At 40.7% G+C, this 21,319-nt stretch overlaps 1 protein-coding gene across 1 annotated transcript in view; it reads left to right on the top strand.

The window, feature by feature from the left end:
- The window catches only part of RALGPS1 (Ral GEF with PH domain and SH3 binding motif 1), a 311,729-nt gene that overhangs the window by 76,773 nt on the left and 213,637 nt on the right, over positions 1-21,319 (top strand). Inside the window, exons 7-8 of the mRNA XM_060251609.1 lie at positions 18,447-18,530; positions 20,526-20,615. Coding sequence (XP_060107592.1) covers positions 18,447-18,530; positions 20,526-20,615 — 174 coding nt within the window. The remainder of the gene's footprint in view (positions 1-18,446; positions 18,531-20,525; positions 20,616-21,319) is intronic.

Genomic DNA, 21,319 nt, shown 5'->3' on the forward strand with positions numbered 1-21,319 from the left:
AGCATTTTAAGCTAAGCATCACATTATAACATTAGCATCATTATCATGACAGTATAGCTTTCCAGAGTCTGACAGCTGGGGGGGGTGGGAAGTGTAAAAGATGGGGTAAGGCAATGGCAAACCACCCCATAAAAAAGTCTGCCGCGAAAACTTTGTGAAAGCAACGTCACCTCAGAGTCGGAAATGACTGGTGCTTGCACAGGGGACCTTTCTTTTTCCCTCTGGGATGACTGTCCCCAATCACCACCCTTTGTCCCTGACCTTGAAGAGGAAAGCCATTGTAAGGTCAACCCCTGAATCCCTGTGTCGGCGAGGCAGTGGGTCAGTAGCTGATGGTCAGTCGTGTCGAACACAGCCGAAAGGTCTAACAGCATCAGTACTGCTGAATTGCCCCAATCCAGATGCTGCTGGTGATCATACACAAGGGTGACCAGTACTGTCTCCATCCCATGGCTTGGGCAGAAGCTGGACTGATGTGAATCTAGGATGGAAGTGTCCTCCAGAAAGCTCTGCAACTATAGCGCTACAGCCCTCTCAATGATCTTACCCCAAAGTACAATAAGCCTCTTTGAATATATGCATCTTTTCTCACACATTGAACATACTGTCACTTGTCTTAGCTTTCTCTTTTCTGATCATTGTGGACAGTGCAATGCTGCTATTATTTATGAGTGGATGAGGGCATGAACTTAAATTCTGAGAACCTGCAGCTGAAATTCTTCAGTGGCTTTTCCACTCAAACACCTGTTAACAGAATTTCAAAGCAACCTATCATTTGGCAGTAGCAAAAGGAAAAATGTCATTTGCTGGTCAAGAGCCATTAGGTGCTTTTCTTTGCTTTGCGTATGCTGTGTAGTTTAAGGATAACTCAAATTCAGCAGTTTCCAGAATGGTGCTTGACCTTTTCTGATGTAAGTTTTATCCAGAGCTGAATCTACAGGCATTCCAGAGGATAGAGGAAAGTGTTGGATGTTTTATGAACATTAATGAGTACCATATGTTTGCAGATATTAAAACATTTAAAAAGTGAACTATGGCAAGGCTTGTCAAGCTTACAATTCCCAGGATATTTGTAACACACCAACCATATATTGTACATCCTGTCACCTTATTGGGCTTCCTAACTTTTGTGACCTTTTGCACCACTGAGTCACGATTTATTTAAAGAAAGTTAATAAAGTACAATTAAGGGGTTTGCATATCAGATAGATACAAAAATTTAAAAATCTAAAATTGTTTAAGTTTTCCCAGCTCAGATGAAGATCTTTTATGTATATTCATTGGGAATTTTCCAAATTATATTATTACTGCTTCCAATCTATTTCATTTGTACAGATCTGTCTTATCTAGTGCGAAACAGAGTCATTTTTTTACAAGACTTGGGAAGTACCTTGATAACTCACTTTGTCAGTTGCTGAGCTCGTTTATTGTTCCATGAATAACTACTGAACAATCTCTTATGTAAAAGAAGTCAGGATTTGATGGTAGCTGTTATTGTGTTGCAGTTTCTTTCTCATAATACAATGATCCTCCAAACATTAATTTGCATTCCTGTAATTAACAGAATCATCAATAAATATTACTGGTTACAACTTTCTAATAGATTTCAGTAGTTCATTCCCATTCAATTTGCTTGAGTTTCTTCTGCTACGCTCCCTTCCAGTGCATTTTATACTCCAGATGCCCAGAGTTATTCTGGACGGAACATTTTATGGGAGAATTTTGAACTCCCTGCAAATAAGGTTATGTAATGGGACAGCTGGTTTTTGCATATGGTATAGTTATGCTGACTGACACCTCTCTTATTTTTTTTTAAAAGTATATAACTGAGAAGTGTGTTGATACACTTACATAATGACTTTACTATTTTTTAACATTATAAATAGAAAAAAGGCAGCATAGACAAATATAGCTTTTAAAATATATGGTGAGACACAGCAAAAATAAATACTGCAAATGCTGCTTCATAAATTACTTTCCAGTATCTTGCTGTTGCCAAGTTTAGTTCCTTGGTTAACTTCAAAAATCTTCCCTGATGTAGACTTTATTAAAGTAGCTAAGCACATATTCAAACAAAAGTATAATTGTAAGCATCTTCTAACTTAATAGGATGTTCTGGAATAAATGTTTCCTGAATAGAAGTGGTCTTGAAAGTGGAGATGATTTCTTGCAGCAGTTTCTGAAGGCTAGTGTTTTTTTTTAATGTTGAAAATAGCTACTGCACTATAGACTTACTTATTGTAGAAGCAATACAACCATAACCCTTTTGTTGTATGAAAATGCTCTCTTGAATAATTCTGTTTTATACATTCTGTGGAATGATAAGTGTGGGAGCCTTCATGACCTCATCAGGCAAGGCATTATACAGTGTGAGAGCCACAATGGAGAGTGCTTGGATACAAGAAGCTGTCAATCTAACCCATTTGCAGAAGTACCTTCAGAAGAATTTTCTCAGATTAGCAAAGCTGCTTCAGCGAGCTCTATTAAGAGAGGTAGTTCCAGAGGCATGTGGTTCCTAGGCCATGAAATGATGTGTAGCTGATAAATTGAGTTGATTACTTACCTGGTAAGTAATCGATAGCCAGTCGAATGACTGCTGAATAGGTTTAAGATACATATTCCACCTAGCTGGAAGGAAAAGAATAAAGACTATCCTCTATGAAGATAAGCAAAACAAAGTACAAAAGTGCTGGAGGTTGTAGCAGTAAAGTCAGCTGTATTTTGAAGATTATGCAGATAGAATGTACCTTAGACCATACAGAAGTGATTGTAGGACATGATGGATTGTTGCTGATGTTATTTGGGAGTATCCAATGTTAAATAGTATTTACATTGTGCATTTTTGTAGTTGCATTCTTACATGTATTATATTCTGCAATCACTTAAGATATTTTGTATTTGTGTAATTTTCACAATGCGCCTAATTTTATTCTTACAACCACTAGTATTTTGGTACTTTATTTATTCCACCTAACTCCTAGTAGTAATACAGCAGTAACAGGGTGAGTTGTTGCCTCTCAGCTCCAAGAGTTCTTGGAAGAGTGATTTTCTGAATGCATTTCAATATGGCTTCAAGCCGGGATTTGGAACAGAGAGATTCCTTTGGTTACTTTGGTTGAGGACCTCTCTCAAGAACTATGCAGGGGGAATATGACTATAGTAGTTCTGTTGGATCTCTCAGTGACCTTTGATACTATCTATCATGGCTTCCTCACTCTCCCCTGTATCTTCCTTCTGACTGTCACCATATCCTCTCCCCTTTCTTTGCCTCATTCTCTCTTTCTTAGCCATTCACCAACCTACCTTTTATCTGCCTCCCATCTTCAGCTGTATTTTTATTTACTTCATTTATACCATGCCTTTCTTCCCAGAGGGGAGCAAAGCAGCTTACATTGTTATCCTCTCCTCCTTTCTATGCTCTCCTGAATAATTTTGTGGGGTAGGTTAGGCTGAAAGTATGTGACTGACCCAAAATCATGCAATGAGTTTCTACTGTAAGGTGAGGACACACACCTAGATCTCTCAGACCCTATTCTGAAACTACACTGCACTGGCTTTCATGAGGTGACTGCTGTTGAACAGTAGCAAGCAGCCAGGCCTAGGTGAGTCATATAAGTCGGGTATCAATTCAGCCAGTGGTTGCTCCCAGCCTGGTCCTGATGTGTCCTCCCTTAAAGACCAAAACAGTCCTAGAAAGGACCCTCAGATTTGGCCAACTTTGCTATTAGAATGCATGATTCTGTAACAGCTTCCAAGTTGTCTTCAAGGGCAGACCTACGTAGACCATTACAGTAGCCTAGCCTATGTAAACATAGCACTAGCACTTTTAAAAATTAATTAATTTAATTTTAAAGCTTAACCAGATTTTAATTAAATGCTGATAATGTTTAATGTAGTTTTATTTACTTGTATAATTTAACTCTGAACCATGTTGTTAGCCGCCCTGAGCCTGCTCCGGCGGGGAGGGCGGGATACAAATAAAATTTGTTGTTGTTGTTGTAGCGATGAGGCTATTGTGGCAGGTATCCATGTAAACAAATCAGCCAGGTCAGGGTAGGAACCATCCTCTGGGTCAAAGATGTTTGTTTATTTGCTTACTTAATTTACTTACTTGCCTTTCTCCCCAGTAGAGACCCAAAGTGGCTTAAATACTTTTCTTTTCAATTTTATCCTTACAACAATCCTGTGAGATAGGATAGGCTGAGGATATGTGGTTGTCCCAAGAGAAACTAGCATGCTTCTGTGGCAGAGTGGGGATTTACACTTGGACCTCTCAAAATCTTAGTTTGACACTCTAATACTAAAGAAAGTGTTACCCCTGACAGAATTATAAATATTTGCCTTTGACCTTTTATTTGGGGAAATTATTCAAAGGCAGAGCGAAGCGAAAGGTGGGGTAGAGCAGGATCTGTTATCTGTGTTTACGGCGATAGTCCCTAAACAGACCCTCTTATTGAAGCCAATGACCAGGCCAGTTCGTAAATAAGAAACAATATAATAAAAATACACACACACACACATACTATTAAACATTCAAGATTACCAGGAAAAATAGTAGTTAGCACGGCTGAAAGCGCGGGGGGGTGGGGTGGGTGAGATTCATAGCTACCTGTCCAAAAAATAGACATCCATGAGGAGAGGGACAAGATGACCAGGATCTGGGGTGTGTGGTTGGATCCAGGAACACACAACACATTGAACATGGGCAAAGTTGGGTCTATTTGTACCAAAAAATGTATCCTGAAGGCATGGCTGGGTGTTTTAAGCAGTTTATACAATAGTTTTATGGGATTTTAATTGTGTAGTAAGGGTGAGTTAAATGTTTCCTAGGTGCTAGATAGAAAAGTGTAATGTTTTTTGTTTGCTCAGAGTATGGGGCCAGGAGATGGGTTTTGAGTATAAGCAGGAACTGTTAATGTTTCTTGATGTAAATTGTCCAAGAAGGTCAGAATGCTAATGCTTGCTAATGATCCTAGATTGCTGGAGAGAAAAGGCTACCCAGTGGTGGGAATGGGAATGAGGTGGATGAGATTCATAGCTACCTCTCCAAAAAATTGTGTAGTAAGTTAAATGTTTCCTAGGTACTACATAGAAAAGCCTAGAGATTAATTAACGTGACAGGATTAGGAAAGTAGGACCCACAGGTGTTGGATTTTTGTGATAAGGAGGAATTTCACTTTTCCTGTGGGCACCGCAATAGATAGAAAAACCTCTTGTTTTAGATTGGGTTGGGGGGGAGACCTTGTAGCTTGGAGATGCCCTACAGCCACCTCCCAAAATAACAAGCTCAGACTTGGTCCTTCTGCTGCCAGAACCATTTTCTTTGACTCTTCTCCATCTTAGTTTATACCATACAATTCCAGACCTCACTCTGGCCCACTCTCGGGCCAAACAAGGCTGGCACTTATACTGTGAAAGAATGGGGGGGGGAGGATTATGAGGGACTGGTGGAAGCTGCAACAGTGTACCTTTTCCCCAGTGTGCTTTTTGGAGGGATACATTGGGGCCTTACAAAAGCACTGGTGACAACTGGTGTCTAACAGTAACTCAGTGTCCAGCAGTAACAGTAACTCAGTATAACAATACATAAGAAACAATTTAAACCAGGGGTGTTAAACTCATTTGTTATGAGGGCCGGATCTGACATAAATGAGACCTTGGAGGGCCGGACCATGTTGGGCCGGGCTGTGTGTGCTCCCATTTAAGATTAGACAGCAGAGATAGAAACTTTATAAAGAACACAGACAATTAAAGTTTTGTTTTAAAAAAACTTAAAACATTACTTGTTGGTCTTAGAGGTGTTTTCTTTGTATTTCTCCCATGAGATCCAAGGAACTGGGTAAAGGAAGCTCTGGCTCTTTCCCTTCCTTCCCCAGGGGACCAGAAGGGGAAGGAAGGGAGGCTTGGCTCAGTAGCTCCGATGTGCAATTGAAAGAACCTGGCAAAGCAAGCTCTGCCTCCCCCTCCTTCCTCCCCAAAGGAGGAGCCTCAGCCAATGAAGAAAACAAAGGCTTTACTCTGTAGCTCCTGTGCAAAGCAAGCCGGGCAAAGCAAACTGATGCAGAAAGAAACAAGAGAGAGGGAGAAGGAAGCAGATGACAGCCAATTGCTCGGGGGCCTGATAGGAACTCTCTGAGTGTCTGATTTGGCCCCCAGGCCAGATGTTTGACACCCCTGATTTAAACCGATCCAAACAAATCCCTTATGAGCTACTGGTACCCCAAAAGCAGCCCTGGGCCAGAAGACTTGTTTTTGAGCTCCCATCATGCCAACTCAGATCTTGTGGTGTCCTGAGATTGCAGGAGAGGCTCCATATTTGACATCATGACTGAGAAGGTGAAGTCTGGCTACAAGCTATCAAAAAGCAGACTTGTCAGGTTCCTCTGGGACAGCAGGCATTCCCTTGACAACAACTGTATTCTTCCAAAGGGTTTCCTGTGGACTCATCTAAATTATGGCCATGATTAATAATAGAAGTTTCCAAGACAGTAATCTATGTATACTTAATAGTGAAAATGTGGCCCCATCTGCAGATATCTAAATCCATGGACTGGAGTCACACTTTCCTAAAACATAGGACTTATGGACTCCCCAGGTTTGCAGAAAAATCTAAAAACCTTTCATTGGGTTTAAATCCCCTTCCCCCAAAGTGATTTCTTGGGGGAAGGGGATTTAAACCCAATGTATTTTTTAAGGTTTTTAGATTTTTCATCACTTTCATTGCCTGCACATACACAGACAGTGAACCTGCCTCCTCTGGTGGAGGCTGCAACAGTGAGCTTGATGGCAGCATTAGATGGCTAGGCAGCAGAGGCTGGATGTCATGCTGGGCTTGCCAGCAATGGGAGTGATGAGGGGTGGGGTGGGAGATGCAGTGAGCCAGGCAGTGGAGACCAGGAGCTGCACTGGGCTTGCTGAGAGTTGAGGCAGTGTGGGGAGCTGGAGCTGCACCAGGCTGATTGGTAGTGTAGGTTGTTGGGGGTAGAGGGGAGAGCAGAGGCTGGACACCATGCTGGGCTCTCTGGGGGGAGCCACAGCTGTGCCAGGGAAGTGGGAGTTGTGGTGGGCCCAGCAGCAAAGATAGGGAGCTGTGCTGGGCTCACTGGCAATTGAGGCAATGGGGTGGGGGAGCTGCAGCAGGTTCCTGAGAGCAACAAAATAGTGGTAGTGGGAGCTGCAGTTGAGAGGGAGAAGGGATCACCCATAATTATCACAGATTCCCACTTATGTACCTCTACGGACCATCCATGAATCTGCCTTGCAATGCAGACTTTTCTGGAAACCTAATCATAAGTGAAGCCAGGGCCTTGCCCATCTCCTGGGGGTTGGGGAGATTTTGGAGAGAAATTGAAGTGCAATAATGACATCCTAAGCTGCTTTTGATAATTTAACAACATAAAATGCATCACTTATAATTTAGCATACAAATTATACTATGAAATTTAAAAGTGGAATTATCTTCATTTTCTAGAATTATCTTCATTATCTTCATCTTCAATTGCAAGTATACCCCACGCTTGAGAAAGAGTTGCAAACTGTTGCATCTATGCTACCATAGTACATGGATCTTTAATTTTAACCACCTGAAATGTAGGAAAAAGAAAAGTCAAAGGTTATCTGTGCCACTCAGTAAATGGCTGATTTTAATGCCCAAACATGCTGTCTCTGCAACCATATATTTGGCAAGCTGTAATCTGTCCACTTCCTGTCTACTGGGAAGCTGTTCAGTTTGCATGGTATTTGAGAGTGGCCTGCATGGACTTATTCATGTTCCTTTTGTCCCTTCTTAACTGTACTGGAACTTCTGCTAGTGCTTGGCCACTTCCAGGTACTGTACAGTGCTCCACAGACACAACTTTGACTTTTTTATTTCCAGCACCCAGTTCCCTGTGAGGCTTTGCCCCCTTTCCGGAAGCTTCTTTCTCCTCACATGCCTGTTTCTCCTCAGATCTTTTTATATGCGTGTGCAAGGAAAAGGTTTGTATTTAATATTTGATTACGGTATTCCATTTCTAAGATAGTTTAATTTAAAGATGGTCTTCAGTGTGTTTCTGCAGGTTTTTTTTTAGGGGTGTATAAAGTGGGGCATAAAGAAGGCTGAGGGATCAATATTAATATATGGAGTACAAGAGCCAGGGCTTCCGCTATAGCCTTGGTATCCTTTTACCTACTGCTGTGTGACGGGCCAGCACTGGGGAAATAGAGGTGGGATTCTTCAACATCACAGTCACTTCTGGCACAAAACTGGAAGTGATGTTATTTTGATGAGCAGTTCTCTTGGATTCAACCAAAACTCTGTGGGTTTGGGTGAATCCTAGACATTTGCCCCAGTGCAGTGATATCACTTCTGGTTTTGTACTAGTAGTGACATTGTATAGTAGTGTGATGCTGAAGAAACTGTCCCCTTACCCAAATTATCCTACTGCTTACAAAATTCGTTCAAGTTTACAAAAAAAGATGATGTGGGAGGGGATAGTCCTATCCTGACTGTACCACACCTTCCACACCTTGCAAAATGCTTACATTGCTTAAAATGTTGGTCATGGTGTGAAAACATTTGTGGCTTTTAGAACAGATATTGGAGGAGACAGGATTTTGTTTATCTTCATGTAATAGTATTGGTGTGTTTTGTTTTCATATTGTAAACTATCTTGAGAATATGACTGCATAAAAACAAATGTGTAAAAAGTTAATTAATCACATAATCTGCCCTGAGCCCATTATGGGAAAGGGCAGACTATAAAACCACAAAATAAAATAACTGGCATCAGTAGTTCCTGTGCAGTTAGCACACCAAGTACCCTCTCCCTGCAATTTAACCTTTTAAATCGTCAGGACATAATAATTTATATTTCTAATCCTGTTTATCTCTTATTTGCATACATCAGGATTTTGAGATGTCATCTTGGTGGTATGAGCCTGCTTTGGCGGGGAGGGTGGGATATAAATGCGAAAAATAAATAAATAAATAATCTTTATCTAGATGCCTCCCCTCCTTTGCTCATGTTTAGAAAACATTTGCTCTTGCTCATGTTTTGAAAACAGCATATGCTGAGTTTCTTTCTGACATTATAGTAATGTACATATGGAGATCAAAAGCAGTTTAGACGTGTCTATGGAAAAATTTAAAATATATTTGGATAAAACTCAATGAGAACAGTAGTGTTTGCAGGTTTGTTTTCAGTCTTCCTCCTTACTTTCAGTGTAATTTGAATCTTACAGTCAGACACAGGAGAGGTTTGTAATACTTTGTGCCACATGAACATATGCTTTCCAGACTTTTGGACCAGCAGATATCACATGGAGAAACCACGTGTCTTGACAGGTGTGAATTGGCACCATCACTGACAGCAAAAACATGCTGGAAACTTGTATTAAGCAGTGTGGGTGGAGACTGGAAGTACTTTCCCTGCTGTTCAGAGTGCAACGTGTGGACCCTTGGATCCCCACAGGACATCCAATTTATCACATTCACATAGAATTCTTTGGAGGCATCCGTCTCTTTGGCTGATTCTGTGTCTTGGCCAGTATGGTCTCTAAAGCACAGAGCTCACATTGGGGAAATGGACTCAATAAATTTGCTTGAAATTCTGCTGTTGTTTAACACACACACACACGAGTGATTGAAAGTGGGTAATCTGGTTAACTCATTTCCAGGATGATATACAGTTGGTTAGATCCAAATATAAAGAGTATACAGATATGTGGTAACTTGAGCTCGTAATTGAGGAGGCAAGCTGTAGAATGTATTTGGAACAGCAAGAAATAATGACTTGAAAATAGCCTTCTTTTTTCCCTTGGCAAAAGTAAAGCAACCTTTTCCGTTTTGGATTACACTACTTTTTGTGCACAGTTCTCAAATGTTCATATATATCTAATTTAAAACAAAAGCAGTAAAATATATCTGAGATGTTTCATTTGTAGCTGCACAAGACATGCTGTCTCCAGTGCTCTGTGTTAAGAAAAGCTTAGGGAAAATGCACAATCCACTCTACCCTAAAAGTTTGAAAAATCCTGCATTCGTCTCTCAAACAGAGAAATTTCTTCAAGCAGAAATGGGCTGGATTTTGTGATGGCATCAGATCACTAACACTGCCTCACAGGGGACATAAAGACAGATTCTTGCAGCTATGCATGTTGTCTTCTAATCTTAAATGCCACTTGATAAAGGCCTCATTGGGTTATGATTATAGAAGGAGGCAATAATTGTGACATTTCCATTATGATTGCAGAATTTTTAGAGCTCCCAATCAAGTAATTGATTAGGTTTGAGGGGAGAAATAAACTATGCACATAGCAAGCATTGTTTTATTATTCTTTATTATATTTCTGTACTGCCCCATAGCCAAGCTTTATGAATGGTTCACAATAAAATACAAAATTAAAACTGATCAGGCAGTAAATAAATATGCCAGTTAACAATTCAACAATAATAGCTAACATGGTGAAAGGAGCACTGCAAGGAATGTGGAATTGACTCAGCTGGCACAGGTCCCAAACCAATACCAAACCCTAATGAGGAGGTTACCTCCCTAGCTTTACTCCACTCCCTAGCCAACACAAGTAGGATTCTCTTTCACTGTCACCACCAGATGAAGATTTAGAGATGTGCTTGTCTTGTCACATATACTTAGGGTCTTCCTTTTGGTTTCAGTGTTTTTAAAACTCTTCTTTGAATTAAATACTGGGCACTTCCAAATTACATGGATGAAGGGCTAACATCTGGTTTGTTATAGTGTAACTTAGATCCAGGCAGGCTTCTCCTTGCCTTCCTCATTATACCTTGCTAAGCAGACAGGCCACCATAGTATCAGTTTCAGAAAAGGGGGGAAAAGAGCTTAAAATACATGCAGCCATTGATTATAAAAAGGGCATATTTTTGAGCAAAAAGTTGTATAGATTCCTGAGCACAGGGAAAATGGCCAGTAAACATATATTCTATTCCTAAATCTAAATTTATTGCCTATGGTGATGAATTTTAAAATTATAATCTGATTTCTGTGTCAGGCCATGTTTAAGTCCTTAGTTTTTGCAGCCATTCTTTTTCATTGAAGGTTTCTTCCAATATCAACTGCAAGCTGTCTTTCTTCCCCCAAAGGGGTGGGACTCTCTAAAATTTCTCCTCTGGCAGCAAAAGTCAGAGTTCATTTAAACTCTCTCTGACTTCTCCCATCCCACCTGATGGAAAATACTCTCATTGCTTATGTGCAGGTCCTTGTGTCACAGGAGTTTTTCGGTTTGTTTTGTTCAGTACTGTATTAACATATAAATTGCCATCCTTACCTTGGCAGGTTGAAAGCTAGAAGGTAACGCCTGATCTTCAACCTTTGGCTTATCTGTAACAGTGGGCTCATTGCCATGATGGTTGTGCAGTCTCACATTAGAATTGTCCTTCCACAGGCTAGCCATGGCAAGTAAAAAAAGCTAAATTCTGCTGCTGCAAGGCTGTGGTTAAATGGCAGGGGTGAACCAATAGAAACTAAACCCTGAAAAGACAGAGGTAATGCTGGCCGGGAAGGCAGAGGACTAGAAGGATATTATGGTCCACACTTTCAGTGGGGCTCTGCTGACTCTTTCCAACTTAGTTAGGAGCCACTTATATTGAACCCAGCATTATTGGTAGAGAAGCAGGTTAGTTGCAGCTGTAAAAAATGCTTTCTTCCAACTCAGCTTAGCTGATAAAATGTCACCATACCTTGATATGGCTGATTTGGCTACCTGGATCCATGCTATGGAAACATTGAGACTAGACAACTGTAATGCACTGTGCACTGGCAGTTTGTACAAAATGATTCACAAAGTTATTTGGATAAATTATTTGAGCCTTTAGTCTTTACCAGGGTTTCCCAAACTTCCCCCCCCGTGGCCCAGTTTTTTTCCCTATGGTCTGGGTGGAGGATGCTCAGGGAGTAATACAGAGACTGCACGCTGGCCAGGAGCTTTCCCTGCCCTCTCTGATGTTTCCGAACATGAGAGGGATAGAGGAGGGCTTCTAGCCAGCGCACAGTCTCTGTAGTGCTCTCTGAGCGTCCTCCACCTGGAAGACGCTCAGAGAGTGCTATAGTCGGAGGCGGCATGGGGGGCAGGGGCTGGAGTGCGGTGCTGAAGATAAGTAGAGAGGGGAGGGGGGCAGGGGCAGTCAGGCTGCCCCTACAACCTGGCATTGAAGCTTGCATGGGCCGTTACCAGGTTGCAACCATTCAAATGGGAAATGCTGGTCTATACTATGGTGTATTGTTTGCTGCAAGTAGGATCTTACTGTGTAATTTTGCATTATTTAATGTGTCATGTTACGCTTTGCTTCAGTTCTGATTTTTAATTATTTATTTCTGGTTGGTTCTACAGCCCTAACCCTGCTGCATTTTTATTGAATGTCTCATACTGTTGATCGTATTAACTTACTCTGTATAATCTACCTTTCGTTCCAAAGAGAAAGGCATACTACAGATAACATAAATAAAAAGAAATGTGCAGATGCCACCCTTATATGGGACTCATGCATGGAGTAGGGCACACCCCATAACAATTCATAACAATGGGAGTGCAGTTCCCTGGCAGAGGTGTTCAGCAGAATGCCTTCAGAGGATCACCAATAGTACCTAGGAGACACTTGCTTTCTATCCTATTTTAAATGGGGTATCCTCACATTGATCCCTTTGCCACCTAGCAGAATGCGAAGTGCTCCAGATTCTTTTCTGTTGCAGACAGAGGCCCGTCAATCTATGAGCAATGCCTTCCAGCTGTCCCTTCCTCTGAGGGTGGTAATGGGGATGACACAGGACTCCTTTCAGGGAATTCTGGTAGTCCTGTATTGGCTCAGGCTTTCCACTCTGTGACCCTTTTCAGGGGCAGGTTACATCAGTTTCCACCAGCCTATGGCCTATCGTAAGGTTTTTCACCATAACCTGATCAATTTGCAGTTTGTGGTATAGATTGTCTTGCTGCAGGGGACTGACCGTGCATGTTCAGGATGCACTAAGTAATGCCAGAAAGCCCTCCATGTATGTCATAAAGGTCTAAATGGGAAAGGCTTCCTTGAAGGACACATGATGAAGGAGAAGAGGCTTTGTCTCAAAGACTTGTTCTCTATCATCTTGTTCTGGATCATTTACCTTTTATCACGCATTCAGACCAGTCAGATTCCTCAGTCAGGGTACATTAGTGGCCATTGCTGCTGCTTGTGCCCCTGTTGAGTGAAGATTTGTTCATAAAGATTCCCGGGCTCTTCTACAGGGGTATCACTAATGTATTCCTCCCTCTGCCTCAACTGATCCCTCAGTGGAGCCTGTCTCTAGTTTTGTCACAGCTGATGTCTAGACCCTTTGAGCCCATGGCGACCTGTTTTCATTCAGCTTCTCTCAGCCCAAACAGCCAGTTTAATAGCTATGTTTGCAGAGTGAATGAATTAGGATTCTTGAGCCCCAACCCATCTTTTATTAAGTTGCATAAGGATACGTTTGATTTGAGGACCAGTGTAGAATTCTTGCCCAAGAAGCAACAGAAATTGTGTCAATGAATGGTGGTTAGTGATGAGTGAAAAGTGAAAATTTGTTTGTGCTGCAGCTTTCCGTAGAATTCTTTTTTGTAATTTATATTGTGGATCTGGACAGCCTGGATTATATTTAGGGTAAAACAGTGACCCCTGTGATGTGATTGGCATTGTGCTATGTTGGCTGCACTTAAGCACATTGCATGGTAGGCAGTAGCAGCGTATCCAGTTATACTGCAGATCTGGTGATATGTTGTGAGAATCCAGAAATCCATCTAAAACCAGATAGCATTTTCCTATATTTCTCTGGCATTTCTTCCTAGTATCTTTCCATCTTGAGAAAATTTGGGAGCATTATAGAGGAGGACTGTTACCTTGAGGTAATGATGGGTAAATGCATTCCCATGCCTCGGAGGCTGAATAAAGACATTCATTGCACTGATGGTTCTATAATAAAAGCCACAAGCCAAGTAAAACTGCTGTGATATTTCAGAGAGTTTTTTTCATCTCTAGTGAAGGATAGAAGAAGCTTTAGAAATGTTGATATTGCAAAAAAGATAATGTCCATTGATATTCAGGAATATCCAACAGTTAGAGCAAGGCCTTTGTAAAAATATATTCCATTTAACAAATAGCTGTAGCAAATTTTAATGTAATTATTTATGGTGGCTTAATCTCTCCAAATCCCAGCAAATTCATATTAGAATAATTGAATGCACTGCCTGTATTTTGTAAACAGACAGCAGAAATGCTGGTCCCTATAGGAAGTAAAATTCTGGATTATCCCACTGAAATTGACAGACAGTTTATGCCCTTAAGGGAATACTAGTTCAGATCACATTTGATCTGTTCTTTCCACATTATCTGTGAGTTTATTAGTTTATTTTGTTCACTAACAAGGCCTTTGTTTCTTAGGGCGGCTGTTTCTAAAAAGAGAAGTAATATGAAATTTTAATGGACTCTGTCAAAGTTGTTAAGATTTCTAAGTATTCTTGGAAGAAGTGGATTTATATAAAAAATTGGAAATTTGCTTATATGTTATTTTTCATTATCTAACACTGTTGACAGTCTTACATAAAAATACTTATATTACAAATTTTGTATGTTAGTTAAACTTTTTAAAAAATGAACAAAAAACATTCTGCTCATTCCTAAGAGAAAATATTTAATAGGCGTTTGGGTTCGCCCCCCCCCCCCCTAAATTGTTGCAAACCTTCACATCTCTGAACCTGTCCCTTGTGTAGGAGGCAGACCATATCTGAGATGTCTGTTCTCTACTCCTATTTTAAATTATACAGTAAGACAGGTGTATCGGCCTGGCTACATGCATCTGTTGTTGTTCAATCATACAGTCGAGTCCGACTCTTTGTGACCCCATGGACAAAGTCATGCCAGGCCCTCCTGTCTTCCGCCATCCTCCGAAGTCTGCTCAAATTCGTGTTTGTTACATCAGTAATACTGTCCAGCAATCTCATCTTTTGCCGTCCCCTTCTTTTTTTGCCTTCTGTCTTTCCCAGCATCAAGATCTTCTCCAGTGAATGCTCCCTTCTCATTTGGTGGCCAAAGCATTTGAGCTTCAGTATCTGACCTTCCAATGAACAGTCTGGGTTGATTTCCCTTAGGACTGACTGATTTGATCTTCTTGCAGTCCAAGGGATTCTCAAGAGTCTTCTCCAGCACCACATCTCAAAAGCATCTATTCTTCTGCACTCAGCCTTCCTTATGGTCCAGCTCTCACAGCTGGGAATATCATCGCTTTGACTATATGGACTTTTGTTGGCAGGGTGATGTCTCTACTTTTTATTATACTGCCCAGGTTCACCATAGCTGTCCTCCCAAGGAGCAAACATATCTTTTAATTTCATGGCTACAGTCACCATCTGCAGTGATCTTGGATCCCAGAAATGTGAAGTCTGTCACTACTTCCACGTCTTCCCCTTCTATTTGCCAAGGTGTGATGGGGCCAGATGCCATGATCTTAGTTTTTTTTTTGATGTTGAGTTTCAAACCTACTTTTGTGCTCTCCTCTTTCACCCTCAACAAGAGGTTCTTTAGGTCGTCCTCACTTTCTGCCATTAGAGTAATGTCATCTGCATATCTGAGGTTGTTGATGTTTTTCCTGGTGATCTTAATTCCAGTTTGTGCTTCATCCAGGCCAGCATTCCGCATGATGTACTCGGCATATAAATTAAATAAGCAGGGTGACAATATACATCATTGTCGAACTCCTTTCCCCATTCTAAACCAATCAGTTGTTCTATATCCCGTTCTGACCGTTGCTTCTTGACCCTTATACAGGTTTCTCAGGAGACATGTGAGGTGGTCCGGTACTCCCATCTCTTTAAGGGCTTGCCACAGTTTGTTGTGATCCACACAATCAAAGGCTTTAGCATACTCAATGAAGCAGAAATAGATGTTTTTCTGATACTCCCATGGTTTCTCCATAATCCATCAAATGTTGGCAATTTGATCTCTAGTTCCTTTACCTCTCCGAAACCCAGCTTGAACTTCTGGAGTTCCTGATCTATATACTGCTGAAGCCTAGCTTGTAGGATCTTTAACATGACCTTGCTGGCATGTGAAATGAGTGCAATGGTGCGATAGTTTGAACATTCTTTGGCATTATCCTTCTTTGGGATTGGAATATAAACCGATCTTTTCCAATCCTATGGCCACTGTTGTGTTTTTCAAATTTGTTGACATAATGTGTGCATCACTTTAACAGCATCATCTTTTAGGACTTTGAATAGCTCAACTGGGATACCATCATCTCCACTCGCTTTGTTGTTAGTAATGCATTCTAAAGCCCATTTGATTTCACTCTCCAGGATGTCTGGCTCAGGGTCATCGATTTCACTGTCATGGTTGTCCGGGACATTGAGATCCTTCTTGTATAATTCTTCTGTGTATTCTTGCCACCTCTTCCTGATCTCTTTTGCTTCTGTTAGGTCCCTACCGTTTTTGTCTTTTATCATGGCCATCTTTTTACGAAACATTCCCTTGATTTCTCTAATTTTCTTGAATAGATCTCTTGTCCTTCCCATTCTGTTATTTTCCTCTATTGCTTTGCATTGTTCCTTCAGGAATGCCTCCTTATCTCTCCCTGCTGTTCTCTGGAAATCTGCATTCAGTTGGGTGAATCTTTCCTTTTCACCTTTGCCTTTCACTTTCCTTCTTTTCTCAGCTATTTGTAAAGCCTCATCAGACAGCCACTTTGCTTTCTTGCATTTCTTTTTCTTTGGGATGGTGCTGATTGCTGCCTTCTGTACAATGTCACAAACCTCCATCCATAGTTCTTCAGGCACTCTTGTCTATCAAATCTAGTTCGTTAAACCTATTCTTCACCTCCACTGTATATTCATAAGGGATGTGATCAAGGTCAAACCTGAATGGCCTAATGGCTTCCTCAGTTTTCTTCAGTTTAAGCCTGAATTTTCGATGAGTAGCTCGTGATCTGAGCCACAGTCAGCTCCAGGTCTTGTTTTTGCTGACTGTAAGGAGCTTCTCCATCTTTGACTGCAGAGTATATAATCAATCTGATTTCTGTGTTGCCCATCTGGTGATGTGCACGTGTAAAGTCGCCTTTTAGGTTGTTGGAAGAGGGTGTTCGTTACGAACAGCTTGTTCTCTTGACAAAACTCTGTTAGCCTTTCCCCAGCTTCATTTTGTTCTCCAAGCCAAACTTGTCAGTTGTTCTGGTCACCTTTTGACTTCCTACTTTGGCATTCCAGTCCCCTATGATGAGAAGGACATCTTTTTTTGGTGTTAATTCTAGAAGGTGTTATAGATCTTCATAGAACTGGTCCACTTCAGCCTCTTCTGCGTCAGTGGTTGGGGCATAGACTTGGATTATTGTGATATTGAATGGTTTGCCTTGGATACGGACCGAGATCATTCTGTCATTTTTGAGATTGTATCCCATTACTGCCTTCCTCACTCTCTTGTTAACTATAAAGGCCACACCATTTCTTCTATGGGACTGTTGCCCACAATAATAGATGTAGTGATCCTCTGAGTTAAATTCACCCATTCCCGTCCATTTTAGTTCACTGATTCCCAAGATGTCGATGTTCAGTCTTGCCATCTCTTGTTTGACCGCATCTAGTTTACCTTGATTTATAGATCTTACATTCCGCGTTCCGATGCAGTATTGTTCTTTGCATCATTGAACTGTTCTTTCACCATCAGACACATCCACAACTGAGCATCCTTTCGGCTTTGGCCCAGCCGCTTCACTCTTTCTGTGGTTACTTGAACGCTCTTCCCCATTACCATATTGGGCACCTTCTGACTTGAGGGGCTCATCTTCCAGCGCCATATCTTTTAGCCTTTTGTTTCTGTTCATGGGGTTTTCTTGGCAAGGATACTGGAGTGGTTTGCCATTTCCTTCTTCAGTGGATCACATTTAGCCTGGGTTCTCAGCTGTGGCCTGTCCATCTTGAGTGGCCCTGCATGGCATAGCCCACAGCTTCATTGAACTGCGCAAGCCCTCTCGCCACGACAAGGCAGCAATCCATGAGAGGACTGCATCTACCCACCCTTAAATATGTGGATTTTGGGTTATTAGAGAATTCTTCTTATAAACCAATGACAGCTGCAAGCTGATGCCCGTTATTGGCCTTGGCTGCCTGTCTTTTTCCATTCTCATAGCAGTTCCTAGATTTTTGTGCTTTGTCTGTGCTAACCAACTGCCGCTTTTAGCATCAGCTAGGCACATGTTCACAGAGAGCAAGCATCTCCAGTTTTGACATTTAAAAATCCTGGTGGCTCTGATACCAGGGACATTTCTAGAAATGAACACTGTTATTTGTTTTTTTCTGTTAGGATTACCAGGGTTCCAAAGATCACATTTCATAATTTATGTATATTTAATAGGGAGTTTTGCTTCTTTGAAAATGATGCTGTGAAAGTTGCTGTCTTTTTTTTAAAAAAAACAATGTTTTGCTGTATTTTCTAGGAACTAGCAAGTTGTGGATGGAATAAGAAAGAGAAACACATTCTTGCCCCTAATATTGTTGCCTTTACAAGAAGATTTAATCAGGTAAAAAAGCTTATTCTAGTTGGCAAATGAGAATTGTCTTGCAGGAGTCAAGAAGAATTGAATTTATTATACTGCATAATGGGTCATGTACTACATCTGATTCTTATTAATAATCATATTTTATAGATTAGTGAATTTCTTAAAGTAATGATAGCTTCATCTTGTTTCCTACAATATGTTAAAGTTGGGTGACAAATGATTTGTTGATTGCCCTTGACAGCAGTGGTTGGATCCAACACTTTTGAAGTAATTTTCTGGTAGCTGGCATTCAGATTAGTTTCTTTACCAAAGCAACCAGTGATATAGGGTACTGGTTTTTAACCCCCCCCCCTTTTTTTTTTGCTTTTCAGAATTTTATTTTGAAAACAATGGATACCAGGAGAATATTATTAATGATTAAAAATATTTGGGTTTCCACTTCACTGTGTTGCTGTGTAAATAACTAGGTTTGCAAAGGTATCAGGGGAGCTGATGTAATCCTTGTGTATTACAAAGTGAACATATGAACATATATATGAACATATGAAGCTGCCTTATACTGAATCAGACCTTTGGTCCATCAAAGTCAGTATTGTCTTCTCAGACTGGCAGCGGCTCTCCAGGGTCTCAGGCTGAGGTTTTTCACGCCTATTTGCCTGGACCCTTTTTTGGAGATGCCAGGGATTGAACCTGGGACCTTCTGCTTCCCAAGCAGATGCTCTACCACTGAGCCACCGTCCTTCCTCATAAGTGAAGCCAGTTTGGAAAAACATGCAGATCATCACATATCCAGATTTGTTCATTAATATTAATGTTCTATGAAACATTTTTATTTTTTTTCAGCTTTCATTTCCCAATCTCTTAAACTTGAAAAATGGTGTTTAGTTTTCAGAACTAAAGCTTAAGCAAATATGCCATTTTAACCGTGGCATTCTTCTCAGTTAACAGAAAACAACTAATCAATATTAAATTCATAATCATTAGAATCATAGAGATAGAAGGGGCCTCCAGGGTCATCTAGTCCAACCCCTGCACAGTGCAGGAAACTCACAGATACCTTCCCCTAAATTCACAAAGTGAAATATCAGTTTCCTTGTACTGAAAATCTCTCTCTGGTTAGAGGTTTCCAGATATTTTATAGAGGGTGCGGGGTGTCTACCAGTAGAAAGCTTATTTTTAAAATTGTTTTGTCGTTCTTCCCTGGAACTTTCTTATCCATTAGCTGCCCCCCCCCCCAATTATATACATTTGAGGCTAACAGTTTTGTAGTTCACTCACAAGTTTTCTTCTCCTGCTGCCCAGCTTCATTGACAGGCCTACCAAACACTTGGAAATTGAGTTTTCTACCACAGTTACAGTCAGTGTTCTGCTGCATTAATTCTTGGCAAACTGCACTACAATTTAGGTTGCTACCAATTCTAAAACATCTATAGTTTCAGAGCAAGTTGACAGAAGTGCATTTTCCTCTTCCTCTGCAGAGCAGTGCCTTCCCCATCAGCAAAGGTTTTGGTAGGGTTGTCAGCCTCCAGGTGGGGCCTGGATATCTCCCGCTTTTATGATCTCAGGTGGCAGACATCAGCTCCCCTATCAACTCTATGGCATTGTACTGTGCTGAGGCTCTTTCTCTTCCCAAACCCCACCCTCTCCCAGATCCACCCCCAAAGTCTCCAAGTATTTTCCAACACAGACCTGGCAAAATCCTATAGGAAATTGTTCTACCATGCAAGGGAGAAACATAGTCTGAAGATATCGGTAATATCCTGTAATGGGATTCATTGTCTGCTTGCTTCATGCCTCCACCAGGCGTTATGCCTGTATGGGATAACAGGTGTTAAAATTCCTTTTCCTTTGCCAGTGCGGATTCTCCATTTGTCTATATTTTGACCATTGGACATGTGAATATCCTGTTTGTGTAGTTAATGGTTGGGATTGTTACATGCTTTTCTGCACTCAACCTTGTAAAAGTTGTACACATACTAGATTTTTAATTCAGTGTAATGTATATACTTTTTATAGGTCAGTTTCTGGGTTGTACGAGAAATTTTAACAGCACAGACATTAAAAATAAGGGCAGAAATATTGAGTCATTTTGTGAAAATAGCTAAGGTAAGTTTTGAAATTTTTGAACACATCCATCTCAATATTATTTCCATTTTTCTCTTGTACTGATGAAAAATAAAAGGGTCACTCAGCCAGTTTAAAATTAGCTAGTGGTTAAACCTGTCCCACTAATATACGTGAAGAAACTATAGAAAAAAACTGAGCAACCTGCAGGGAGAACACTTCAGTCTTCCAGGATGTTCAGTGAGTGACCTCAAAGTAGCTGTATTGCAAAGGAACTTCAGGAACAGGCTGGAAAAGGAAACTAAATTGCAACACTTGGAACAACCTCCCAGAACTTAATGGAGTATTGTTCTCTTATCTCACAACATATTCTAAATTCATTCAGTCCTTACATCTGTATTCTCACCAAGAAGGGCTATACATCCTCTTTTATTTTAGTGTATTTCTTATTTGGAATAGTAGATTAGACTGGTGATGTGATGTAATATAATAAATATTATGATGGTTATATTGGAATGCATAACAGAGGAGACATAACCCTGCACTACAAATCACCCCACTTCAAAGAAAAAATGCTATCAGTTATCTCTATGCTTGAGAGGAGACAGATGGAGTGTAACAACAAGGTCTCAGTTTATTACTCTTAGAAGTCCACAATTAAGAATTCACACATCTTGTCTCCAATTTTGACATATTTATTTGCTTCACTGTTTTTCCCTGGAATTAAATCCAAACAATGGTGACCT

This window comes from Heteronotia binoei, chromosome 12 (assembly GCF_032191835.1).
Source record: "Heteronotia binoei isolate CCM8104 ecotype False Entrance Well chromosome 12, APGP_CSIRO_Hbin_v1, whole genome shotgun sequence".
Classification (NCBI taxonomy): Eukaryota; Metazoa; Chordata; class Lepidosauria; order Squamata; family Gekkonidae; genus Heteronotia; species Heteronotia binoei.